Below are 24,026 nucleotides of genomic sequence, written 5' to 3'. Positions count from 1 at the left end.
TTCAGAAAAGAAAAAACACCAGAAAAGAATAAACACCAGAAAAGAAAAAAACACAAATTAAATCTGCAGCGAAGTTAAACAAATTATAGAAACTAGAATGGCACTCAGTGGAGCACACACCGCTGCAAAGGCCAAACATTTTCTTCCACCAGATTCAGATTATTTTCCGGATCTGCACCAAATTGTACAAGCTCATAGACCTCTACAAAATAAATATGTCTGATTTTTTACATCAAGACTCGGCGAAAATGTTGTAATGTTAAGGACGGATTCCTGTATCCTCCCCGTTAACCAGATCAGCACCAAAATGTAATGGGTTCCTCTCTGCCCCATGACCCATCCGCCCACCAAGTCTGGTTCAAATCGGTTCACTACTAATTCTGCTGACAAACAATCAAACAAATAAACAAAAGACACGAGTGAAAACAGAACCTCCTTGGCAGAAGCAGTTATGTAAAGCATATTAGGTGTATGTGTAAAACCGAAGTGTGGCACAGGATAAGACACACTACCAGTCAATGTCACATTTCCATAGTGGTCCCAGCCTGCATAATATCATGATACCAACATAGACATGTCTGTCTATGTTGGTATTACTCATTATGGAAATAGTAGGCTACATATGAAATACATTATTCTAAATACTAATTAGACTATGCTATCATATTCTAAAATATTAATATTAAACATGTTTTCTTAAGTTAAATCAAATGTAAAAGAGAAACTCCATGATTTTGGACACTGATTGGCTTATATGCAGGTTTAATATATCGTCAATCAATCAATAGATCCGCCGTGATCGACCAATCAGTGAGAGGGGGCGGGGCTGCGCTTCCTGCTACAGAGTTTGAATCGCCGCCAGCAGCGTGACAGCGTTTCCTCAACATCTCCCTTCAATCAAACATGTCTGTGCGGTCTGTGCAGCTTTTAAATCGTCAAACTGTCATGGCTTTACCCTGTCTGAACAGTGAACTGTAGCCCGCTCGCAGGTAAGAAGCATTTAAGCTCTTATTAACTAAATGTGAATGAATATCATCAGCCAGGCGAATTCAAATGATGTGTTCTTCTGAATGTTGGTGCATTGTCTTTAAGCAGAAGCAAATCATCTTAATGTAGCCTGTCTCCAGTGTTGGTATCTATGGCCAACGTGAAAATGAGGGCAGAGGGATTGTGTCTTATTCTAATGAGGAGGGCAGTGACCTGGAACGATGGGATGTAAAATATATAATATCATATCATATCATATCATATCATATCATATGTTATAATTATATATATAATAATGATATATCTCAGAGTCAAACAGGGAGGAGGCAATTCCTACACACACACACACACACACACACACGCATACAAACATGCGCAGAGCATCATCCACCCACAAACACAAAGAACAATCCGTCCTCAGTGCTAAATACCAGTGTCTCCATCCAAGTTGCACAGTCTCTACATGATGAGTCTGGCTGGAGAAACACGGCTCTGAACATGGTCTTCATCAGGATTCATCAGATGCTCATTCAGGAGAAGCAAAGTTACAGTTAAGTGACTGTTTTCTTTAGTTTTTATGGGATTTTAATTTTATTAAAAGCATCATTGAATGTTAAGGTATTAATATTTTTCTTGGGGTTGATGTAAAAAAAAACAAACAAAAAAAACATTAGTACTCAATAGTTATGATTGATTGTGCTTAATAAATTGAATAATGTGAATTTCACACTTATAATAAATATCTCATGGTTCTGTGGAGCATTGACTAGAAGGTTATACTCTCTCTCATGTCTTCATAATTTCGTTAAGTAATTACGATGCCACAGTAGAGTACACAGTGTGCTGGTGCTGTTATTTCAATAAAAGCTAAACTAACACACTGACATTTATATGCTCTATGCAGTGTGTATTTTACGTTTGTTTGTGGCACAGATTGTTGCAAGATATAAAGCTGTGATATCAAGAGATGATTTCTCAATTCATTAAGACAAAGTGGGATTTTATAGGTTATAGGTTGTAGCTCTTTTCTGTGGTTTTAGGGTTTTACATGCGCTTTTTCTTATGAAGGGAATTCAATGAATTAAAAACATTTATGGCATCTGTGCTGCTGCTAATGAATTATGTTAGGCAGAGCCATTCACCCTATTTCTGTCCTAGCATGGTCAATCTAATTGTGATTTTTATAATCATATTCAACTGCCACTGACCCAGTTTTTTAAAGCAGGTCTTTGTTTCATGAAAACAGGAGGTTTTATAGAGTAAGTTGTGAATTCTGTCTGCTGACCTGGAGACCTGGAGACTACTCTGATGTTTGAAATAAAGAGAATGATAGTGTGGGGCTCTGTGGCTGACTGTACTCACGCTCTCCTCCCTGACACAGATGAGGCAGCAGGTGTGGGAGAGATCTGACGAGGTGTGTGGGCCTGTAGCGTGACACAGAGCGGGAGATGAGGATCGTTCTTGCTGTGTGTGGAGGTGGTGACGGTGGGGAGTCCCGCGGCCTCCGCGGCAGGATGGGCAGGATGAAGAAGCTGCTGTGGCTGAAGCCAAATCCCTGTGTGGACGTCCACATGGACACGGAGCCAGGCGTGTGGCTGAGGAGCTTCCAGCTGTTAGACACTGATGCACAGTATGAGGTGAGTTAGGACGAAACTACACTGGCTTTCGAGCATCGTTCAGAGAGGACTTGTCTGCTGGTGTTTGTGTCCCACAGCCTTGCTTCATCTGACACTCACTTTGTTGCATTTTGACAACTCTGTCTCAACATTTTAACGAAGTCCAGGGGTTGTGAACTGTTTTCTTAAATCAGGGTTGTCAAAATATCATGCAAGGACATGACACAAACAAGTCAAAGCACCACTACGCTCACCTCCACTGTACACACCCAGTATTTTCCCAAGCCTTTGGTCGAACAGGTCTTTAAAGGTCATCATGAGAACATGGAAATATTAACGTTTCTGGGGTATTCCACCTAACAATACGATTGATTGTCATATGACATGAAACATCCTCTGGGAATTTGGCTATTAAAATTTCATGATTTGTAGTTTAAATTTGATCTGGAAGGCTGCGTGAGAGTTAAGGGATTCAAGTGTCTGAGCCTGTTTGACAATTAGACTTCAGTGAAATGTTTGAGTCACACCCTCTGACTGCAATGAGTCCACATCACAGACCGCATCTAGGGCTGGAACTGATAATTAGTTTCATTATTGATTCATTTCATTATTGATTAATCTACAGATTTCTTATCTCAATTGATTATCTCAAATTTCAGGAAATATTAAAAGATGTTCATGTTGATACGGACAAATAATCCAAAACCCCAAGGATGTTGCAGCTGATGAATATTCTGTTAGAGCGTCAATCAATCAACTAATTGTTCCAGCTCTACATTAAATATTTTGCATTTTTTCTTGTTAATTGACTTAAAAGATAAATCAGTTGTCAGGCTAGGCTGCCAGGCTTTGATGAATTGCCTGGTTAGTTGAGTAATCAATTTATTGACAAATCACTCCCACACTAATATGAGTAGCATGCATGTTGGCATCCCAGAAGCCTTGCTTCATCTGACACTCACTTTGTTGCATTTTGACAACTCTGTCTCAACATTTTAACGAAGTCCAGGGGTTGTGAACTGTTTTCTTAAATCAGGGTTGTCAAAATATCATGCAAGGACATGACACAAACAAGTCAAAGCACCACTACGCTCACCTCCACTGTACACACCCAGTATTTTCCCAAGCCTTTGGTCGAACAGGTCTTTAAAGGTCATCATGAGAACATGGAAATATTAACGTTTCTGGGGTATTCCACCTAACAATACGATTGATTGTCATATGACATGAAACATCCTCTGGGAATTTGGCTATTAAAATTTCAAGATTTGTAGTTTAAATTTGATCTGGAAGGCTGCGTGAGAGTTAAGGGATTCAAGTGTCTGAGCCTGTTTGACAATTAGACTTCAGTGAAATGTTTGAGTCACACCCTCTGACTGCAATGAGTCCACATCACAGACCGCATCTAGGGCTGGAACTGATAATTAGTTTCATTATTGATTCATTTCATTATTGATTAATCTACAGATTTCTTATCTCAATTGATTATCTCAAATTTCAGGAAATATTAAAAGATGTTCATGTTGATACGGACAAATAATCCAAAACCCCAAGGATGTTGCAGCTGATGAATATTCTGTTAGAGCGTCAATCAATCAACTAATTGTTCCAGCTCTACATTAAATATTTTGCATTTTTTCTTGTTAATTGACTTAAAAGATAAATCAGTTGTCAGGCTAGGCTGCCAGGCTTTGATGAATTGCCTGGTTAGTTGAGTAATCAATTTATTGACAAATCACTCCCACACTAATATGAGTAGCATGCACGTTGGCATCCCAGAAGCTGCGACCCTTCAATCTCCCATCAGCCTTTTAGCATCGTGGTAATGTTATTTTAAATAGTTGATATTTCCATTTTTATTTTAGTCACGTAACTCTTTTCATTTGAATTAACTCTTTCCTAGATGACGCTTATTATTAGATTTAGTGTGCTCTGTTATCTACAAGTCATGAATCAATCATTATGAGGGCTGATTTAACTGCTGATGTACATACACACTGACTGTATCCGTATCTGTGACGGGAACAGCTGTCATATATTCAGTCATTGTTCACTCTGGGTTTTTCTCTGGGAACTTCCACCATTGTTTCCATTCAGCTCAACATTTTTTCACTTGAGGCGTCATCGACAACAGGAGCTATTTAGCGACACCAAGAAGGAACTACAGCAGAAAGATCATATTCCTGTGGGTGTACTGTGCATATTCAAGCTAAAAAAAAAAAAAGGCTTTTGGCCATGTGAAGTTTTGAGGAAATTACTTCAACCAACATGTTTGGGGATCATCTTGCTTTGGCTCGTTGCCTGCCTGCCACCGCATCACCCATTCATGTGTCTAATCAGTACTAATTGAGGGTCTCTCCTGGAGCTGTTTCTCTGCTCTTTTGTTCAGCCTCTGTAGAAAGAAAGGGTGGCATGGGCAAACATGGGCCAATGAAGGTAGATTTTCAGTTCAGAGTTAGAGAGAAACTCATTAGAGAAACAAAAAGCTCATTCTTCTCTTTGAGCTACAAGAGCAGTGGCTGTCCCAATTAAAGGCATCCCATCTTCTCTGCTTGTCAGCTGTACTATAATTTTTTTTTGCTTCTAGTCAATTTAATTATGAATGTATTTAGTTTTTTTCAGTCCCACCAAAGCTCTGAATTTACACATTTTCCTGGATTTATGTCTTTTTGAAGTCACAAAGTTGAAGTCACTTTTTAGGAGCACAGCAGACCGGTTTCATGTGGTATGTCCCCACCACAACCCTGACACCATGGGCAGGCACATAGCTGCTGAGAAAAACTGTCCCGACTGGATTCTTTTACAGGCAGAGGCGCTGACATGCTGACACTGACACTGTTTGTAGCCTCCAGTTGACAGAAGTTTCTCCATGAGAATCTGGAATTTAATCTCTTCCTGCTAAATTATCTCTGGCGATCTGGTAAAAGTGAGAATAAACATTTCCTGACAGAATGTGGAGCTTGTTTAAAGCTGTTCCTGATCCAAATAGAGAACTTGAGGAAATTGGATTCTTTGAAAGTTAATCTTTTAATTTGGCCACCAGATGTCACAATATTGTCACTGCAATGCATTTTTATAGGGAGAAAAGTTTAGACACAGTATGTCAACAGTGATAAATTCTATGGCAGTCATGAGGTGGCCCTAAAGCTGGGATACAACCACACTAGAAAATTGTGTCTTTCATTCGGTGTGTTGGTAACAATTAAAAAAAAAAAAATTTATTCATATAATTCACTATCACTCATGGATGTTAATCCATCCATCCACTGGTTATACCGCTTATCCTTTGAGGGTCATGGAGGGGGAAGGCAATGTAAGACAGGAGGTGGGGTACACCCTGGAAAAGGCCGCCAGTCTGTGACAGGGCTGACATATAGAAACAGCCATTCATACTCACATTCACACCTATGGGCAACTTAGAGTCACCAGTTAACCAATTAACCTAACCTGCTTGTCTGTGGATTGTGGTTGGAAGCTCTGAAGAGTCCCTTCAGGGGCTCTGAAGAGTCCCTGAAGAAAACCCACACAGGCGCAGGGAGAACATGAAAACTCCACACAGAAAAGCCCGGGTCGGCCGGCCAGCAGCTTCAAAACCAGAACCGTCCTGCTGTGAGGAAACAGTGCTAACCACTGTGCCGCCCACATGGCTGTTAATGCACCATAAAAATAATAATAGTACATGATGTATCATGTGTCCTATACCAACACTTGTAAGGAATATGGTAGATGGTCAAGCATCAGAGTAACTCTGGTCTTTTTTCTCTTTTTCTGGGATGAAAGGTTTCAAGGTCTTACAAACATAAGGGCTATAATATGAGGTGGTTGTGGCTGCACTTTTTAATAATCTGCTTCAAGAAAGGTGAGGCTGTATTCATATCCAGCAGTCATAGTGTCGGGCTCTAGCTGAGGCAGGATATGAACCATTACAAGGTTTGTTGATCCTGACACCAGAGCCCACAGCCTGGGAATACTGGCTTTCTCGGGCCCACAGACACTACACCGAGGTTATTATCATTAACTTAAACTCACAAAATAATGAAAACTAGATGTTAAAAAAAAAAAATTATTAACTGAAATAATAATAAAAACAAGGCTTTATTTGAAAATAAAATAAAATAAATTAAAAAACAAACAAAAAAAAAAAACAATGACTGACTGAAATGAGCTATAATTACAAAAAAATGCCCAAAACATTCACTGTATTAATGATGTCAAGTTGTTCTTGTGTCCAGTTGATTTTTCTCTGGTAAATGAGACAAATACACTCACTACCACACATCTTTTATCGTTGTCTTTTGTGGATGGTTGGTCCTCTGTCCTCAGTGAATACATTTTTAAATTGCTGTGATGTTTTGTTAAGTTTTTTAATCACCCAATACTTTTTCTGACCTAAACCTGACAAAAATAAATAAATAAAACTAACACTGAAACTAATAAAAACTAGCAAACCTGCTTTGAAAACTGATTAAAACTGAACCAAAATTTAAAACAAAACGTCAAAATGAAATAGAAATTAAAAACTAATGAAAGATCCAAAACTATTATAACCTTGCACTACGCAGTGAGATGTCTTATCAATGACAAACTATTCCAAGTCTTAGTATCAATAAATGATAGAACTTAATAACCTCTCTTAATAAGTCATTATACTGTATGTGTCACTTTACCTTGTTAAGTATTATTGTCATACTTACAATTTCACATGACTATTGTTATTGCAAGAGGTTGAGCATTTCCATTGTGTAGTAATTTACTGCACTGTACTCTACTTCATTTCAGAGGAGATATAGACCACCTGCAACATTGATTGTTTTTCAGAAGAAAAAAGTTATTATACATTTTACTACACTACTATAATACTTTATTTTTCTCTCTTCTAGTGTTTGAGTATTTTCACCATGTAAATAGTCACTGAACATGTTTGTTTGAATACTTTTCCACCACTGAGCTCATAGGTTGACCCCAGGTGTATACTGCCACCACCACCCATACCACAGATAGCTGCTGCCACTGTTTAAATAACACGAATAACTGTAACATTAATTAAAGTAATAGGGACGAGTTATTAGGTAGTCCTCTAACTTTGATTTTGTTTGGTAGGTAAGCCACTACTTACAACAATAGCAGTAATATTTTTCCCAGTCAAAGCCTCATATTTAAACTCTGGCTACTATTATCCTCTTACTCTCATTGGTCCTTAATACCAACCCCGCCCACACCTGTCTTATTAGCCACGCCCACCCAAATACCCCTTTTTCTCCCTGTCTCCCTTCCGCTCTCAAACTGGTCCGTCCGCTGTCGCCTGTCGGTCCCAGCGTCTGGACGTAAACCAGCCTTATCCTTTCCCGCACTCTGTCACGATACCTCTCCAAAATGAAAGTGTCGGAGATCATTCAGACAGACGGGAGCTGTCGGAGGACGGAGCCGAGCCCCTGACCGCCGCGGTGCGGTCCCCGACAGCAGCAGCAGGAGCCTGGGATTTATTCACTCACTCAAAAACGAGAGAAAGATGGGGAGATGGCACTTATCGATGGTAGGTTTCATGAAACAAATACGTTTTGTTCGTCAGGTTCTCATTTAAAGTGAGCCACCAGGACAAACAATGACAAAATAGTTTCATTCACCGGAGGCTGTGAAGATCCACCAGTGTCTCATCGCGTTTGGCAGTCAGCCCACTGGTTTCTGTCATGTGATATCAGGTGTTTTCACGCATAGGCTGCTGCCTTTGTTGGATGTGTGCTCGATAACACGGCCTGTATGGACACATGTTTTCTACCAGCGGTGACAGAGGGCCCTGGGCTGTGACTGCTTGATGGGCTGACAACCGGATGCTCTGGTCAGCATCAGGCTTCATTTTGCCACCACCATTTTTTTTCTCAGTCTGGCTCCTGTCCTGTTTACTTTCACTGACACTGTGCGTGCATGAAATCATACCTGTCCTGCAATAAATCCTACCTCTTGCACGTCTTAATCTAAATCATTTATATTCAGTCACCACAGGAGTAAATATTCAATTTAATTGAAACAATTTATAAACAATAATTGAATATTATTGGTTATTGTCAAGTACTTTTTAAATATGTGTAATATTTTTATTCATTTCATTTTTTTTAAATGAAAAACATTATTTCTATTTCTATTATTATTATTATTATTTTTAGATATATATTTATAATTATATCTTTTCACCAAAATTGTGCTGTTTTCAAATGATACGTTGGGCCACTTGTAATACCATAGAGGCCCACCACTGGGCCTCGGCTCACAGGTTGGGAACAATTGCTCTACGCTATAACATGATTTTATTTGAGGGGAATTGTGATGCTGATGTTAACCTAAAAAAAAAAACAAGTGTAAAGATAGAATTGAATTAAGGAAAAACTGTGTCAAGGTTGAATGAATTGTCCCTGTGTTTGTGGACGTAACCATCTCTGCCAAATCATCGGTCCAGTCACCAGGTGTCTGTCTGCGTCAGAGTTCAAGGGTGGGTCACAGACAGAATCTCAAGAATGAGGTTAATTGACGTTGAGTTTGGCCTTTTCAATGACCTTACTCAGTTTGAAGGCTTATTGTTTTTGTCGTGAGGTATTTGCTGCTGATGTGTGAGATTGTCACAGTAATTGAGTTAAGCAGCCTGCGTCGAAGGAGCTCCATGACTGTTTGCAGAGCTATAATTGTAGTTATCAGATAGATGGAATTTTTGAAACATACACTTAAAGTTAAGAAGTAGCCTGTATTACCTACACTATCGTAAAGAAAAGAGTGAAATAGGCCATATCATGTCTTTGGGTTATTATTTGCCAGATCTTGATGACCTTGTATTCTCCCCTGCAGGATCCGGTGCAGGAGTGGGGGGAGGAGGAGGAGGACGGGGCCGTGTTTGGCATCACACTGCGCAGGGAGCCTGTCCTGCCGAGCTCGGACACGGCAGAGCTCCCCACTCCCCACCTCAGCTTCGTCCAGTACCACACGGTGAAGGTGCGCAGGCTAAAGGCCGCCACCCTGGAGCGTCTGGTCACCCACCTGCTGGACCCCGTACACCAGGAGCCTGACTTCACCCGTATCTTCCTCTCCACCTACAGGGCCTTCACCTCTGCCAGCACCCTCATCGAGCTGCTGTTTCAGAGGTGAGAAACCGTCCACACCGAGCCTCTGCAGGGTGTTGTTGAACTTGGACATATGTTAACAACAGCCATGAGGGCACAGTCAGCTGGTCTGTAAGCCCGCACATTAGGTCATTGTTGATGTTTGACTCAGAGGGATCTGCTCAGTTTAGCACTTAAGATTTCTCCTGATGGAGACACAGTTTTTAAAAGAATAGGAAATATTCCTATTTGCTTTCTTGCTGAGCGTTAGATGAGGAGATTAATACCACTCTCATTTCTATAACCCACGTATGAAGCTACCGCCAGCAGCGGTTAGCTTAGCATAAAGACTGGAAATGGGGAAATGGGTAGCCCAGCTGTTTAAATGTGACAAAATCCATTTATGAGTGTAGTATTGCAGTTTTATGGGGGATTTTATGACCCTTGCACAGAGGCAGGTAACCGTTTGTTTGTTCCCAGTCTTTAAGCTGAGCCATGTTAACCAGCTGCTGCCTACAGCTTCATATTTACTGCATAGAAATGAGAGTGGGGCCGATCTTCTCATCTAACTCTTGGCAGGAAAGCGAACAAGTGCAGCTGACTTTAAACCTACTTATATTTTGTGCTTGAGAAAGTCTCTTTCAAAGACTAAATCACATGGATTTATTGTAAATTAACAAAGGGGATAAAGGTTGACTGAGTTAAACTAACTTACTGTGCTAATTTCACCATACGAAGAGTTAAGGTATTGGACCCATTGACACCTCCTTATCAAGAGGCACGACACAGATTTGATTTGAGTTAAACTAACTTACTGTGCTAATTTCACCATACGAAGAGTTAAGGTATTGGACCCATTGACACCTCCTTATCAAGAGGCACGACACAGATTTGAGGGCTTTCTTAACCTGTTGACTTTGGTTTGTTACTTGTTACTTCTCTGATTTGTTTTTTTTAGTGCGTGCTACTTTTAAAAAGGTTGTCAGTGTACGCAAATATAGGCAGAGCATACTGTACACATCACTATGTTTTACAACATGCCACAGACACACACATCATTTTCCAAATAGAACAGCCACGTAACACCATCTCTGTTGACCCAGGGCAAGTTTCTATGACAGGTATTGTCGTCATGAGTTGAACAAAGCACCCAGGAGCTTTGTTCCATTCCTCTGTGGTCATGACTACGCCCTCCACACCCAACAGAGGAGCTTCTTCATTTTACTGAAGCTCAGGGAGTTTGCAGTGCACTGGAATGTAATTTAACAAATGTCCATCTGCAACTTATAATCACAAAAAGACTCCTTGATTGTTCATTCTACCCAAGTGCCATTCGTAGAAATTAGTAGATTGCTCAGGGAAGTTTTCCTTCTCTCTATCAGTTCTTTATCAGTGCTTGAAAGCTCACCTTTGCTTAATGTTCTGAAAATTGCCGCCTGTTCGAAAGTGGCCATTAGTGCTGTAGGGTTGGTATGTTATTCATCAAACAGTCGCCCTCATATCTGTGGTACTGGTGGCAACAGGTTTCCTGTGAGCTTGATTTGAGGTGACCCTCAGGACAACCTGGGAAGTGTGTTTTCCCTCCTTTTGCCTTACAGGATTCTGTACAGGATGTTTTGTTGCTGTCGTTTACTTTTAAACCACCTGTGCTGTAACGTGACACGACCCGTCTGATTGTGATGGTGATGTGACCTGTCACTTTTCATTGTGCACGAACAGCCTAATTTTAAATTTCAGGCACTTCTGTCACATTTTGATGCAATAAAGACGGTGGCCACGTTCCCACAGATGAGACAACGTGGCACCTTGCTTCAGTTGTACTGCACATGTATTATTATATTTATATATTTATATTTATTTATTATTTATTATTTATTATTTATTTATTATTTATTATTTATTATTTATTTATTATATTACTATGACGCCATTATTAATCCCTGAGGGTGACATTTGTCTGCTTGCTCTCCACGCCCTGTAATGGTGTCTCTACAGAGATCTAAAGTGTTGCAGGACATTTCCACAGGATGAACAGTTAGAGAGAACCAGCCCAGGGAGCTGTGGTTGTTTTACAGGATGTTTTCTGTCACCAGGTCACAGTGCTGTCCCAACACTCGTATCGAGATCTCAGCTGATAGATAATTGTGTTTTCCTTTCCCACAGAGAGGACTTAATCGCCAACATGGATAACACCGTCTGCCCTCGCAGGTGAGTGTGGTCACTCCTCTGCTAACAAAGATTAGTGTGGTTTTGCTATCAGTCCAACTTGATTTTACTGTAGTAAAATCAAAGCATAGGGTTAAAAGCAAAGCATAACATTGCCCCTGCTCACATACATTTTTGTTTGTTTTTAAATGCTATTTTAATGATCTATTTTTAATGTATTCCCTTGCCTCTGTAAAGCACCTGTGTCTGAATGGCTATATGAATAAACTTTCCTTGCCATATTGCAGCAGACTTTGCCCCACAAATGAATATTTTGCGGTCCAGGCCTCTCTTACTCTCAGCAGAACTAACCTCACCTCCCTCCCTTCAGTACCTTACCCCCTGTCATTCGACTGTGGCTGGAGGAATACAGTGAAGACTTCCACGAGCCCCCTCAGCACCAGGCCCTCAGGCTGCTGGTCGTGCACCTGCGACATCGTCTCTGCTTCAGACGTTTGGCCCAGACTGCTGAGACCCTGCTCAAGAGGCTCCAGGAACAAGGTCAGGGGAATAAGAGATGTGGTTACATATTGTTTGTTTATGTCCTGTCACCACAATGCATGAAGTGCAGCCCCAGTGCTACCATGGCAGTGTGTGTGAAGAGTTTCAAGCACCTTGCTGCACAGATTTTCACAATAATAGAATAATGTTTTGCAGACTAGCCATCTGTTACACTCAACCGCTTCTATTATTAATGAACCATCCTTTTATTCTCAACTCCAGATTGTTGAGGACTCTGTTTAGCAGCTCTACAATTTTTATTCAGTGCAAAATAATGAGGCATTAGAATGAGGGAATGAATAGTGAGATATTAAGAAAATAATGTTATTTAGCATAAAAAGCAACAGTAAGTCTTTGAGATAAATACTGTTCACTATAACAGACTCCTGTAGCTCCATGTTGACCTCAGCTGAACTGTGGACTGTAAATGTCATGAAAAACTATTTCAATTCCTCCTTTTCATTAAAAAAAGGTGATTTTACTTTAAATTTCATGTCAGCACAGGTGCTCACTCACTGTGCCGACACAGGAATTATTGAAATCAGTAAACTTAATGACCTCAATGAAAAATACGCTTGTCACGTTTAATAAATCATGGTGATAAAAGAGGACGTTTTGACACCACTTTCTTTCTCCTATAGGAGTGATGCATTATTGCTCATTCGTCCATGTTTTCTGCTAAGCGGCATGTTTCATTGTCATTTATGATTTGGTGTGTTTGACAGATTGCAGCCGCTCTGCGTCACAGCACAGAGGTGAATCATTGCAGCAGGAGCCCAGAGATCAGGAGGGCGGAGGAGAGTTGTCTGCTAAGGAGGAAGACAGATACAGCTTTATGGACTGCCCTGTGAGGGAAATAGCCGAGCAGCTGACCAGACTGGACGCTGTAGGTTTCATTAACAAATTAAACAAATTTGTTCCATTAACAAATTTCATAAACAAATCACCCCGGGGTGCTCATTCATATCGTCTCTACCTCAGGACCTGTTTGTCAGAGTGGTGCCCTTCCACTGCCTGGGCTGTGTCTGGTCCCAGCGTGACAAGAAAGAAAACCGAAACTTGGCACCCACCGTCCGCGCCACCATCTCCCAGTTCAATGCCGTCACCAACCGTGTCATCACCTCGCTCCTCTGTCCGTCCTCACCCAGCCCTTCCACTTCCTCTCCCATCTCATCACCTGTCTCCTCCTCTACCTTCCTGTACCCGTCCACTGCCCCGAGCTCACCTCGCTGCTCACACACCAGCCCCGCCCACAGAGCACGCATCATCGAGAGGTGGATCGCCATTGCACAGGTCAGTGTATAAAATAATTTCAAAGCTCTGACATAAACAAATGTAACTTTTATGGAAAAAAGCATAACAACTCTGCATTGTGTGTCTCTGCAGGAGTGCAGACAGCTGAAGAATTTCTCCTCTTTGAGAGCCATCCTTTCAGCCCTGCAGTCCAACGCCGTGTATCGCCTGAAGAAGACCTGGGCTGCTGTCAGCAGGTCAGCAAACAATTTTAATACAGACCTTATAAAACAGACATCCGTCAAATGAACCAGAGTTACTTTTGTTTAGGCTGCCAAGTGAAAAATACCTGTGAAAATTGTCAGAGAGAGAATAAACATATAAAATCAATGGGTTACAGTGAATTATTAAACGTTTTTCCTCAAGGTGAATATTGACTCTACAGAAGGAGAACTTTCTTAACAGATTGAATACGTTCTGGTTTCAGGGAAAGCATGGCCACCTTTGACAACCTGTGTGAGACTTTCCCTGATGAAAACTGTGTGCTCACCTCCAGAGAGATCCTTGTGGAGGTAAATACATGTGTTTTTGACGTACACACACGTGTGGTGAGACAATGTGAACTGAAGACCTGTACAGCTATTATTTGTAATAATGTAATTGCATACATTACATATTGAATGTACTGTAGTAAGAAAATAACAGGTTACTTCCTACTGTACTGCAAGGGAGCTTTGTTCGACTTGCTAATGCCTGTTTTTCCTTCATGCAGCGCTCCTGCAGCCCTGCATGGTTAAAACTGTGCATACTTCCCCTTAGCTGCAACAACTGGTTAATTATTCAAGTAGTTGACAAACAGGAAATTCAATTGCAGCTATCAGTCATTTTAATTGTTTTATCAGTCAAAAACTCCAACCACTGTCTGGTTGCAGCTTCTCCACTGTGAGAGTTTGCTGCTTTTCTATTTTTATATCACTGTGACTGTGACAACACGAGATATTTGAGGATGTCACTGGGGACATTTTACACTATTTTCTAATAACATTTCATAGTGCACAGCACTCATCAGTTAATTGAAAAATAATCAGCAGAATAAACATTAATGAAAATAATTGTTAACTGCAGCTTCAGCATATTTTGAAAAGTGTTATACACATGTCAAGCTAACCTTAAACGGCTAATGAAATAAATGCACTTGCTGAATGTATTTTGCATGAATGGCTTCTAATAGTTAGTTAGTCATTGTCTAATCTAATGTTTTCTTTTGTGTTTTTTTGTTTGTCTCCAGTTGCCACTGTGTCTCCTTTGTTCCCTTGTGAAAAACAATTGATATGAAAGTGTATTTAGTGATATCTTGATATTATCAGCAGCCCGGTTTCTAAAAAAAACAATGAAAAGGCCGTTTTTAGTGGCCAACACAAATAAAAGTGGCACCAGTGCTAATCAAGAAGCATTGATTTCACTGAGTACATACTGTTTCCTAGCACACACACACACAGTGCACACCTGAAGGCATAATTAACACAATAAGGTGTGACTATGCGGACGGGATTGCCTTGGAACCCATAGTTGTCACTCAGCCTCCCACACCCAGCAGCAGGTGCTGAGCCCAGCCGCCTCACCCCCAGCTCTCTCGCATTAACATTCAGGTATTTTGTTAGATCAGTACTGACATGAGCGTCATCTATTTTCTGCAGGATTCGAGTCAGCCAGACAGCAGTGCCACCTCGGGCCCTAAATCCCCGCAGCTCAGCTCAGTGTCCAGACAGACGGTAAGAATGAAGTCACATGGTTTGGAAAATAACCCTGTGGTTCCTCAGTTTGCTCGGTTTGACCACCACAATAAAGAGAATGTGACAGCTATGTGAGCTGGTGAGAAAATGAAAGGCAGAGGTATATTTCTCTCTGTCATTAGTTCTGCTTCCCTAAAAGTCACATGTTTTCAAGCCAAATTAGACTTCAGATTTCCAGTTCCCTCTTCTTTTTCAGTCTGTTCATTTAGTGGAAAAAGTTTGCAAACGTACAAGTCATGTGACTGTTGGCGTTCTCCCATATGTAGGAGAAGATATAAACGCTGACGTGTGTGCAGCGTTTCCCACAGTTTGGCCGTTTACTTAGGCCGGGTGGGGCTGTGTGTAAATGTTTTATACCCCCATAATCACGCTGTTTAAATAGTGATGGTCTTGTGTTTTCACTTGTGTGTGTGTGTGTGTGTGTGTGTGTGTGTGTATTTCTGCGTCAGTTACATTATTATATTTTCACTGATATCCATTTAGTTATCTCAATATCCTGTCTGCTCAGACTCTGGAGTGAATAACATTTATGAGTATGTGCAACCTCTTGCACATATATTGAATTAAAATATAAAAAAAAATTTGAGCAGTCATACTAAGCAAAATCTAATTGTATGGCTTTTTTTTTGTCCTCAGAACTTAAGCAGTGGTGTTGTTCCGTACCTGGGCACTTACCTGACTGTCCTGACCATGCTGGATACAGCGCTGCCTGACACTGTGGTGGTGAGTATTCAGCACACCCACAAACTCAACTGTTGCTTTGGTTTTTTTTTTCTTTTTTTGCCCTTTTTATGGCACTTTAATAGATTGATGATGCCATATTGTTTTTCCTTTTGCACAGAGCGGACTCATCAACTTTGAGAAGCGCAGACGGGTAGGTGTCGCCTCCTAGTGGTTTCTTATATGAATGACTACCAACATCCTCAATTTAGATTTTATTATTCTTAGTGATTTTTTATTTATTTATGTATTTATTTATTTTTGATCAAGGTCCGTTTATTTTACAGAAAGTATTAAAAATTGACTGACAGAGCTGGTGTAGCCTTGGACTCGAGGTGTAGCCTCAGTTTTGATTTTGTGGAGTTTACCTGTGCCTCATTTCTTTCTTTCTTTTTTAGGAGTTTGAGATTCTTTCCCAGATTCGACAGCTTCAAGCTTCCTGTTCCCAATACAGCCTTCCAGTGAACCCTAATATCACTGCCTGGCTGCAGGCACACACACTGCTCACAGACCAAGAGAGGTGAGACACACACTGACACCCCTGCAATACGGTATCAAGAGAATTAAAGCTGCTTGCATCACATCTTAGTCTCTGGTTTTTTCTCTTCTTAAGCTACGAGCTGTCCCGTGACCTGGAGCCTCCAGTTGACCCCTGTCCCACCTCTCCCAACTCATGGAGCAGTCGTCTACTCACTAAGAAGCTCGCCTCGTAAGTCTGGCAGATCAGCTTTATGTAAAATCTGTTACAACTCAATGTCTTTGGATTCATTTTTAAAAAGTTAAAGGTCCCATATTTCACACTTTTCTGGTGTTTTATTTAAAGTTTTAAGTTTGGTTGGTTTGGTTTTAAGAACCAAAAACCATCTCAGTGTAGTTTTACATCTCCTCTCTCAGGCTTCTCTCCAGAGCTCTAGTAACAACAGGTGAGAGAGCCGACCAGAAGAGAGGCTCTGAGCCTCTCTCACTTTATACAGTATGAGACCTTTAATGCAGTAGTGCATAATGTTAGAAATGTTAGCAGCATCTAAATTTGGATCTATATCAAAATACACACAGTAATTGATAGTTGTGGGATACATGGGCCAGAAGTGTTTGAAATGTCCTTGTGGAATATATATCTGTAGATATGTAATGATGCTGGCGTACACAAGTCTGGCTAAAGTCTACTGTCAGTCAGACTGCAGCATCCCAGGAGTTCAGTCAACAAGCTTTAATAATGTCCCAATAAAGGCAGATAGTCCTGTCTCTCAGCCAATTTCAGTTCACAAAGTTGTGGTTATCTGAATGAACATAAACAAACAAAAATATACAATTAGTGAGTGCAATACAATACAATACAACATGTACATAAAAAAATGTACCTACAATAATAGTAATAACAATAGCTAGATACAGTCAACTATACAGTATTATAACCAGTATTTTAAATGTCCACAATCAGGCTCTCTTGACTGCAACAAGGGATCTACAGTATATTGTGTATGACTGCCAAAGGCCACGTAAAAGATTACACACAAATGATAAAGTTCACATTTTCCAATATCCACATCACATTCATAGTAAATCTACTAAATCCGTTCGGTTATCGCTTCTAGATGGCCTGGGGCAGTACAGAGCAGGGAAGTCCTCTCAGCTAACAAACAAACAAATGATGATAAATGGCTGAAGTCATGAACATAAAAAACTCCTCTAATGCTGGAACCATCCTTTAACACAGAGAACTCAGTCTTTGCTTATTGATGTGTGACCCAGTGATGGTTTGCAAACACTAACTAGCTTTTCTTTTCAGTTTTTAAGAAATGGATTTCAGCTACCATTTAGTGAAACAGTGCTCAGCTTAAATTGTGTGTGTGCAGGTTGCGAACAGCCAGTGACAGCTCCCTGAGGAAGACCCACGCTGATCAGATCAGCGTGTCGTCTTCTGGGTCCAGCAGTTCAGACATGGAGGACCTCTCCGTCCCTCAGCCCTCCCCCCTCAGACTCAAACTCAAGGTAGGAGCACCAGGAGCTTTCCCATCTCATATGTTTGTGGTCAGTTGGTTTGTAAACGGGGGGGAAACTGACTGGAACCAAATATTGATATTTCTTCCTGTGTCCTCCCCTCAGTCTTTCTCGGGCTCTCTTCACAACGTAGCAGAGGACTTCTCCTCCTCCTCCTCCTCCTCCTCCTCCTCTCCCATTCTGTCCAGCTCCTCCTGCAGCTCCTCTCAACCAGACCTCAGCTCCTCCTCTCTGGCACTGAGCCCTGAGTCGTCGTCTTCCAGCTGCTCTCCTCAGGCCTCGCTGCCGGTCTATAACAAACAGGTGGCCGACTCATGTATCATCAGGGTCAGCGTGGAGTCCGTCAGCAATGGAAACGTTTACAAGAGCATACTGGTAAGGACGGTGGTGTTGTAATCATGTTTTGCTAAGGTCAGCCAGCCTGTTGGTGGCTGATTTAGTCTTACACTTTCTAAAAAAAGGAAAGCAGAAGTGTGAGGAGTTGGTGTTGCTTAATGCCCAGTCATTCAAGAGTATTTAAATAAAGGTTACATTTGTGCATGATCAGAAATTTTTCAGCAGCATTTGCAAATACCGTAAAGTAAATATATTGTTATCAGCCCAGGATTTATAAATGAATCCAACATCATCAATTAGGCTGCAAATAACATTTATCTCCACTGTCAAAAGTATAAATCAATTTACTTTTTTAAAAATGTTTCATTCTGTTACTTAATAAATGTATTAAAATTGTAATATAATGGCTGATGTTGATTGCAAGTGACCGGACCCAGAATAATACAGGTGCTGGTCATATAATTAGAATATCATGAAAAAGTTGATTTATTTCAGTAATTACATTCAAAAAGTGAAACTTGTATAATGAATACATTCATTCCACACAGACTGATATATTTCAAGTGTTTATTTCTTTTAATTTTGATGATTATAACTGACAACTAATGAAAACCACAAATTCAGTATCTCAGAAAATTAGAATATTGTGAAAAGGTTCAATATTGAAGACACCGGGTGCCACACTCTAATCAGCTAATTAACTCAAAACCTTTAAAGGCCTTTAAATGGTCTCTCAGTCTAGTTCTGTAGCTACACAATCATGGGGAAGACTGCTGACTTGACAGTTGTCCAAAAGACGCCCATTGACACCTTGCACAAGGAGGGCAAGACACAAAAGGTCACTGCTAAATAGGCTGGCTGTTCACAGGGCTCTGTGTCCAAGCACATTAATAGAGAGGCGAAGGGAAGGAAAAGATGTGGTAGAAAAAAGTGTACAAGCAATAGGGATAACCACACCCTGGAGAGGATTGTGAAACAAAACCCATTCAAAAATGTGGGGGAGATTCACAAAGAGTGGACTGCAGCTGGAGTCAGCGCTTCAAGAACCACCACGCACAGACGTATGCAAGACATGGGTTTCAGCTGTCGCATTCCTTGTGTCAAGCCACTCTTGAGCAAGAGACAGCGTCAGAAGCGTCTCGCCTGGGCTAAAGACAAAAAGGACTGGACTGCTGCTGAGTGGTCCAAAGTTATGTTCTCTGATGAAAGTAAATTTGGCATTTCCTTTGGAAATCAAGGTCCCAGTTTCTAGAGGAAGAGAGGAGAGGCACAGAATCCATGCTGCTTGAGGTCCAGTGTAAAGTTTCCACAGTCAGTGATGGTTTGGGGTGCCATGTCATCTGCTGGTGTTGGTCCACTGTGTTTTCTGAGGTCCAAGGCCGTCTACCAAGAAGTTTTAGAGCACTTCATGCTTCCTGCTGCTGACCAACTTTATGGAGATGCAGATTTCATTTTCCAACAGGACTTGGCACCTGCACACAGTGCCAAAGCTACCAGTACCTGGTTTAAGGACCATGGTGTCCCTGTTCTTAATTGGCCAGCAAACTCGCCTGACCTTAACCCCATAGAAAATCTATGGGGTATTGTGAAGAGGAAGATGCGAAATGCCAGACCCAACAATGCACAAGAGCTGAAGGCCACTATCAGAGCAACCTGGGCTCTCATAACACCTGAGCAGGGCCACAGACTGATTGACTCCATGCCACGCCGCATTGCTGCAGTAACTCAGGCAAAAGGAGCCCCAACTAATTGAGTGCTGTACATGCTCATACTTTTCATGTTGATACTTTTCAGTTGGCCAACATTTCTAAAAATCCTTTTTTTGTACTGGTCTTAAGTAATATTCTAATTTTCTGAGATACTGAATTTGTGGTTTTCATTAGTTGTCAGTTATAATAATCAAAATTAAAAGAAATAAACACTTGAAATATATCAGTCTGTGTGTAATGAATGAATACAATATACAAGTTTCACTTTTTGAATGTAATTACTGAAATAAATCAACTTTTTCATGATATTCTAATTATATGACCAGCACCTGTAATCCCAACAATGCAAAATGTGTAATGAAATGAAGCAGATAAATGATTTGGCATTTTCCTCAATAAATGACTGGAACAATTAGGTAATTATAAAATCACTGTTTTTACTTTATATTATTATTATGTTATATTATTTTAGCTTTGTGACTCTGTAGACCATTTACATGCACAAAAAGCTTTAGAACAAACTATAAGGGAAAACTCCTCTTTAAAGCAAGAAAGGCTATGATAAATACTAATTTGTAAATAAATTGACAGGCGTTCAAATATGTCATTTTCACTTTATTAATAAGTACTGTGAATGCGGATGTTAGGTACTGACCCTCACTGTGGTGTTTCCTCTCCAGCTGACCAGTCAGGACCACACACCTCAGGTGATTCGCAGAGCTATTGAAAAACACAACATGGAGGGTGTCAGCTGCCACGACTTCAGCCTCTGCCAGATGCTCAACAATGGAAAAGGTGAATATCTCCTCAGACCTCTGTCAGTCTTCTCTGAGTAAAGATTGAACCTGCTCACAACAGGATTATTCTATAGTGCAGGACTTTCCAGTTGTGTCTTTTTGGCTATATTAGGTTTTTCTTTTTGCAACTAACTTGTGATCAAATATAAGTTACAACAAGCTAATTATGTAAAAGCTGCCAGTCAAGCAGCATCAGACCTTAGTTAAGGCTTAAACTGTCTGTAACTTTAAACAGGCAGGAGTCATTCCTCTGTTTCCTTTTGCACTAAAATGAAAAATCAACCTTGAACATTTCTGTGTAAACTGTATAAACTGGCTAAAAGTACACCAATATTTCATTTAAAGGCAGGAAAAGTTTTGCTCTGTTTAATACATTAACAATAAATGGCAGGAAATCCACTGGAGAGGAAGCAGAGATCAGCTCCTTACAGACACTGCCTGTAATAAACTGTGATCCAAATCAGCCACAAGACATAATAATGTTTTCAGACGGGGTATGAATCCTCAGCTGGAAAACAACTCTTTCTCTTTAGCTGCCTTTGATTATGCCGTCATTCTCTCTGAATAGATTGAAAAGAGAGACATTTCTGAAAATTGCTCTCCATGTAATTCTCAGAAATGTAGGAAATGAAATACAAGTAGGCTAAAGGAAAATAAATGTTCTCTCTCTGCCTCAGAGCTCCTGATCCCCGACAAAGCCAACGTATTTTATGCCATGTGCACCAACGCCAACTACGACTTTGTCCTGCGGCAGCACTGGAGGAGCTCTGGGAAACACCTGGGCTCGTCCTCCAGCCCTGGAACTCAACCCAAGAGCCGCCACACCAAGTGATGAGCGTCTGTCCTGACTGAAGGTCAAGAGTCCAACTATAAGACAGAGGAGCTGCTCACCTGCAACAACAAGCCGACAACACACACACACCTGTGGCTGTTTGTATCCACTCATCACCACAAGGTTGTCACTGTGCAGTGGATATGAGCCGCTCCGCCACAGAGAATCCCGAGAGACCTGAGAGCTTCGACTGAACAATAACTTGAAGGAGTTCTCAGCAAGAAGTCGCTTCACTGAGAACAACACTGAAATGTGTTACACCTAAAAAATATTCTCAAGTGGTTGAAGAATCTGAAACTGTCCAAATATACAGAAGAGAGACGCCAAGAAAAGAACCGTTTTGTATTCTCCAGTTCTCTGACGACTTAATCACCAACATGTTTGGATAAATGAACCACTTTTAACAAGGAACTCTCTTCCCTAGATAAACAAACTTGTATCACATTGTGCATCATGAATCATGAGGAACACTTCAGATTTTACTGCAGCCAGTTACAAGCATCAGGAGCAGCTGGTCTGACGTAACATGATGCACGTGGACGTGTGTCTGCAGAATCAGGGATGCAGTCGGACACCTACAGCCGTGACGTGGGACATTTCCTTCAGCTTGTTTGGCTGAATGAGTAACAGGAGTTTCCCGACAGCAAAGGACAAGATGAAGAAATGAAAATGACTATATATGGGTTTCTTGCTGTAAGATGATGAATTTCAACATGATCTGGATCAGATGTGTTTGAAAGACTGTTTGGACCGAGGCCTGTTGCTGCTCACATGGAGATTTTATTAGTAATAAGTATTGAGATATTCAATCATCTTCTAGATGAGAATTTAAATGTTTTAATGTAATTTTATCAACTTAAATTATTTAATGCATTTCAGTATTGAGCTTTTTAAAGCATCAGTGGCATGATAAAAATGTTTTGTTCGTTTTGTGTCTCCTCTCTTCAGTCTTCAGTGCTGCTCTGTTCTCAGACGTCACTTGCTTTGGTTGCATTAGCTTGAATGCAGAAAGCCGATTTTCAAATGAAGGAGTCTTTGTATATGAGTATAATATGCACATGTTAATAATCAGTGGTCTTACCTGCACTGTGGCGTTTCTGTCAGAGGGTTCAGAGACGAGCTGAAATGCTGACACGGCAGTCTCTCTGTATGTAGCAACTTAACGCAAAATGAAAGTACAAGAAAATGAATGAATGTGAATGAGATTTACCTGAAGAATGGCTCTCGTATGTGAAGATGAAGCGTCTGAGCATGTGAATTCATGTGACATATATGATCATCTCAGTGATGTGAAATCCTTCCCAAAACTAGCAGGCAGCTTTCTGCAAATACTAATATTGAGCGTTGGTGGTACGGTCAAATAAATCTAATTAAAATGAATAGCTCTCCAGTCACTGGAAGAAGCACACACACACACACACACACACACACACACACACACACACACACACACACACACACACACACACACACACACACACACACAGTGGTTCACATTCCTATTTTAAATGAATAGAAACACGCTGGTGAAGACCCTGCTGATTTTGTGCAGTATTTTGCATCACTGAGTTCAGCTTTAAGGCGGCTGAGGTTTGTTAAAAGTGAGGCTAAAGGTTGATAATGAGGTCTGGCAGCTGCAATATGTGAAGGAGTCCACAGTCTGACTTCGTCTCTGTCTGTCTAACTGTCTGTCTGTTTGTTATTATGAGTCGACTTTCTTGTCAGTTATCTCCTTATAATGTTTAAAACGTAAGTGAAGCTGTCGCCATTATGCACGTGATAATTTAAGCCGACGTATCTTTGTTTTCAATTTATTTCAACAGATTCTTTATTTTAAAGTTTAATCTAAGCACTTGCTGTTTATTAATATAAAATGTCCACTAATAAAGCCTATTTACAATTTATCATTGTGCCACAATTTACAGTTTGTTTTTATGCGTTGTATTGCTTAAGATTTATGAATTTCTTGAGTCCAAATGAAAGGGAAAGGCTGGTATCAGATTTCATCAAATTTAAGCTTAAATTTATAATTTTAATTTAAAAGATTGAACTCAAATGATTTGTCTGGATAAATGTAGTGGCTGTAGTTTGACCACTAGGTGGAGCCAGACACGGATACTTTGAATGTTTTGTCCCGTGCTGTTCATCCTGCTCCTATTCAAAGACAAATAACTGGTTCATCCCTGAGTCTTTTCAGCATTGACCTATATT

The 24,026-nt window shown here is 40.6% G+C and overlaps 1 protein-coding gene across 3 annotated transcripts; it reads left to right on the top strand.

Moving 5' to 3' along the window:
• Positions 1-851: 851 nt before the first annotated feature.
• rgl3a (ral guanine nucleotide dissociation stimulator-like 3a) lies at positions 852-23,719 on the top strand. Of its 3 annotated transcripts, XM_071504965.1 has the most exons (19): positions 852-989; positions 1,436-1,537; positions 2,369-2,624; positions 9,438-9,730; positions 11,852-11,896; positions 12,225-12,394; positions 13,120-13,280; positions 13,376-13,687; positions 13,781-13,884; positions 14,115-14,199; positions 15,325-15,399; positions 16,057-16,143; positions 16,262-16,294; positions 16,539-16,660; positions 16,754-16,849; positions 17,997-18,132; positions 18,247-18,516; positions 20,867-20,981; positions 21,661-23,719. In XM_071504965.1, exons 3-19 carry the CDS (start codon positions 2,436-2,438, stop codon positions 21,813-21,815), a joined length of 2,448 nt encoding a protein of 815 aa, XP_071361066.1. In that variant the 5' UTR covers positions 852-989; positions 1,436-1,537; positions 2,369-2,435; the 3' UTR covers positions 21,816-23,719. The 3 variants fall into 3 exon arrangements, with proteins under 3 accessions (XP_071361066.1, XP_071361068.1, XP_071361067.1); XM_071504967.1 differs by lacking the exons at positions 852-989; positions 1,436-1,537 and adding an exon at positions 7,919-8,136 and having other exon boundaries at positions 2,532-2,624; XM_071504966.1 differs by lacking the exons at positions 852-989; positions 1,436-1,537; positions 2,369-2,624 and adding an exon at positions 7,487-8,136.
• Positions 23,720-24,026: the final 307 nt, after the last annotated feature.

The sequence above is a fragment of the Trachinotus anak genome, unplaced genomic scaffold, assembly GCF_046630095.1.
Source record: "Trachinotus anak isolate AG129_WGS33_773 ecotype Australia unplaced genomic scaffold, CSIRO_AGI_Tana_v1 ptg000019l, whole genome shotgun sequence".
NCBI lineage: Eukaryota > Metazoa > Chordata > Actinopteri > Carangiformes > Carangidae > Trachinotus > Trachinotus anak.
Note: the sequence above shows the minus strand (reverse complement) of the source record. Positions and strands in the feature narration are given on the sequence as shown.

Excerpts from the sequence above, each read along its gene's own strand:
- rgl3a (XM_071504965.1), top strand. The coding sequence starts at position 2,436 with ATGAGGATCGTTCTTGCTGTGTGTGGAGGTGGTGACGGTGGGGAGTCC. Across the intron at positions 16,144-16,261 it reads CGCTGCCTGACACTGTGGTG|AGCGGACTCATCAACTTTGA; the intron begins GTGAGTATTCAG and ends CCTTTTGCACAG. Across the intron at positions 16,295-16,538 it reads ACTTTGAGAAGCGCAGACGG|GAGTTTGAGATTCTTTCCCA; the intron begins GTAGGTGTCGCC and ends TTTCTTTTTTAG.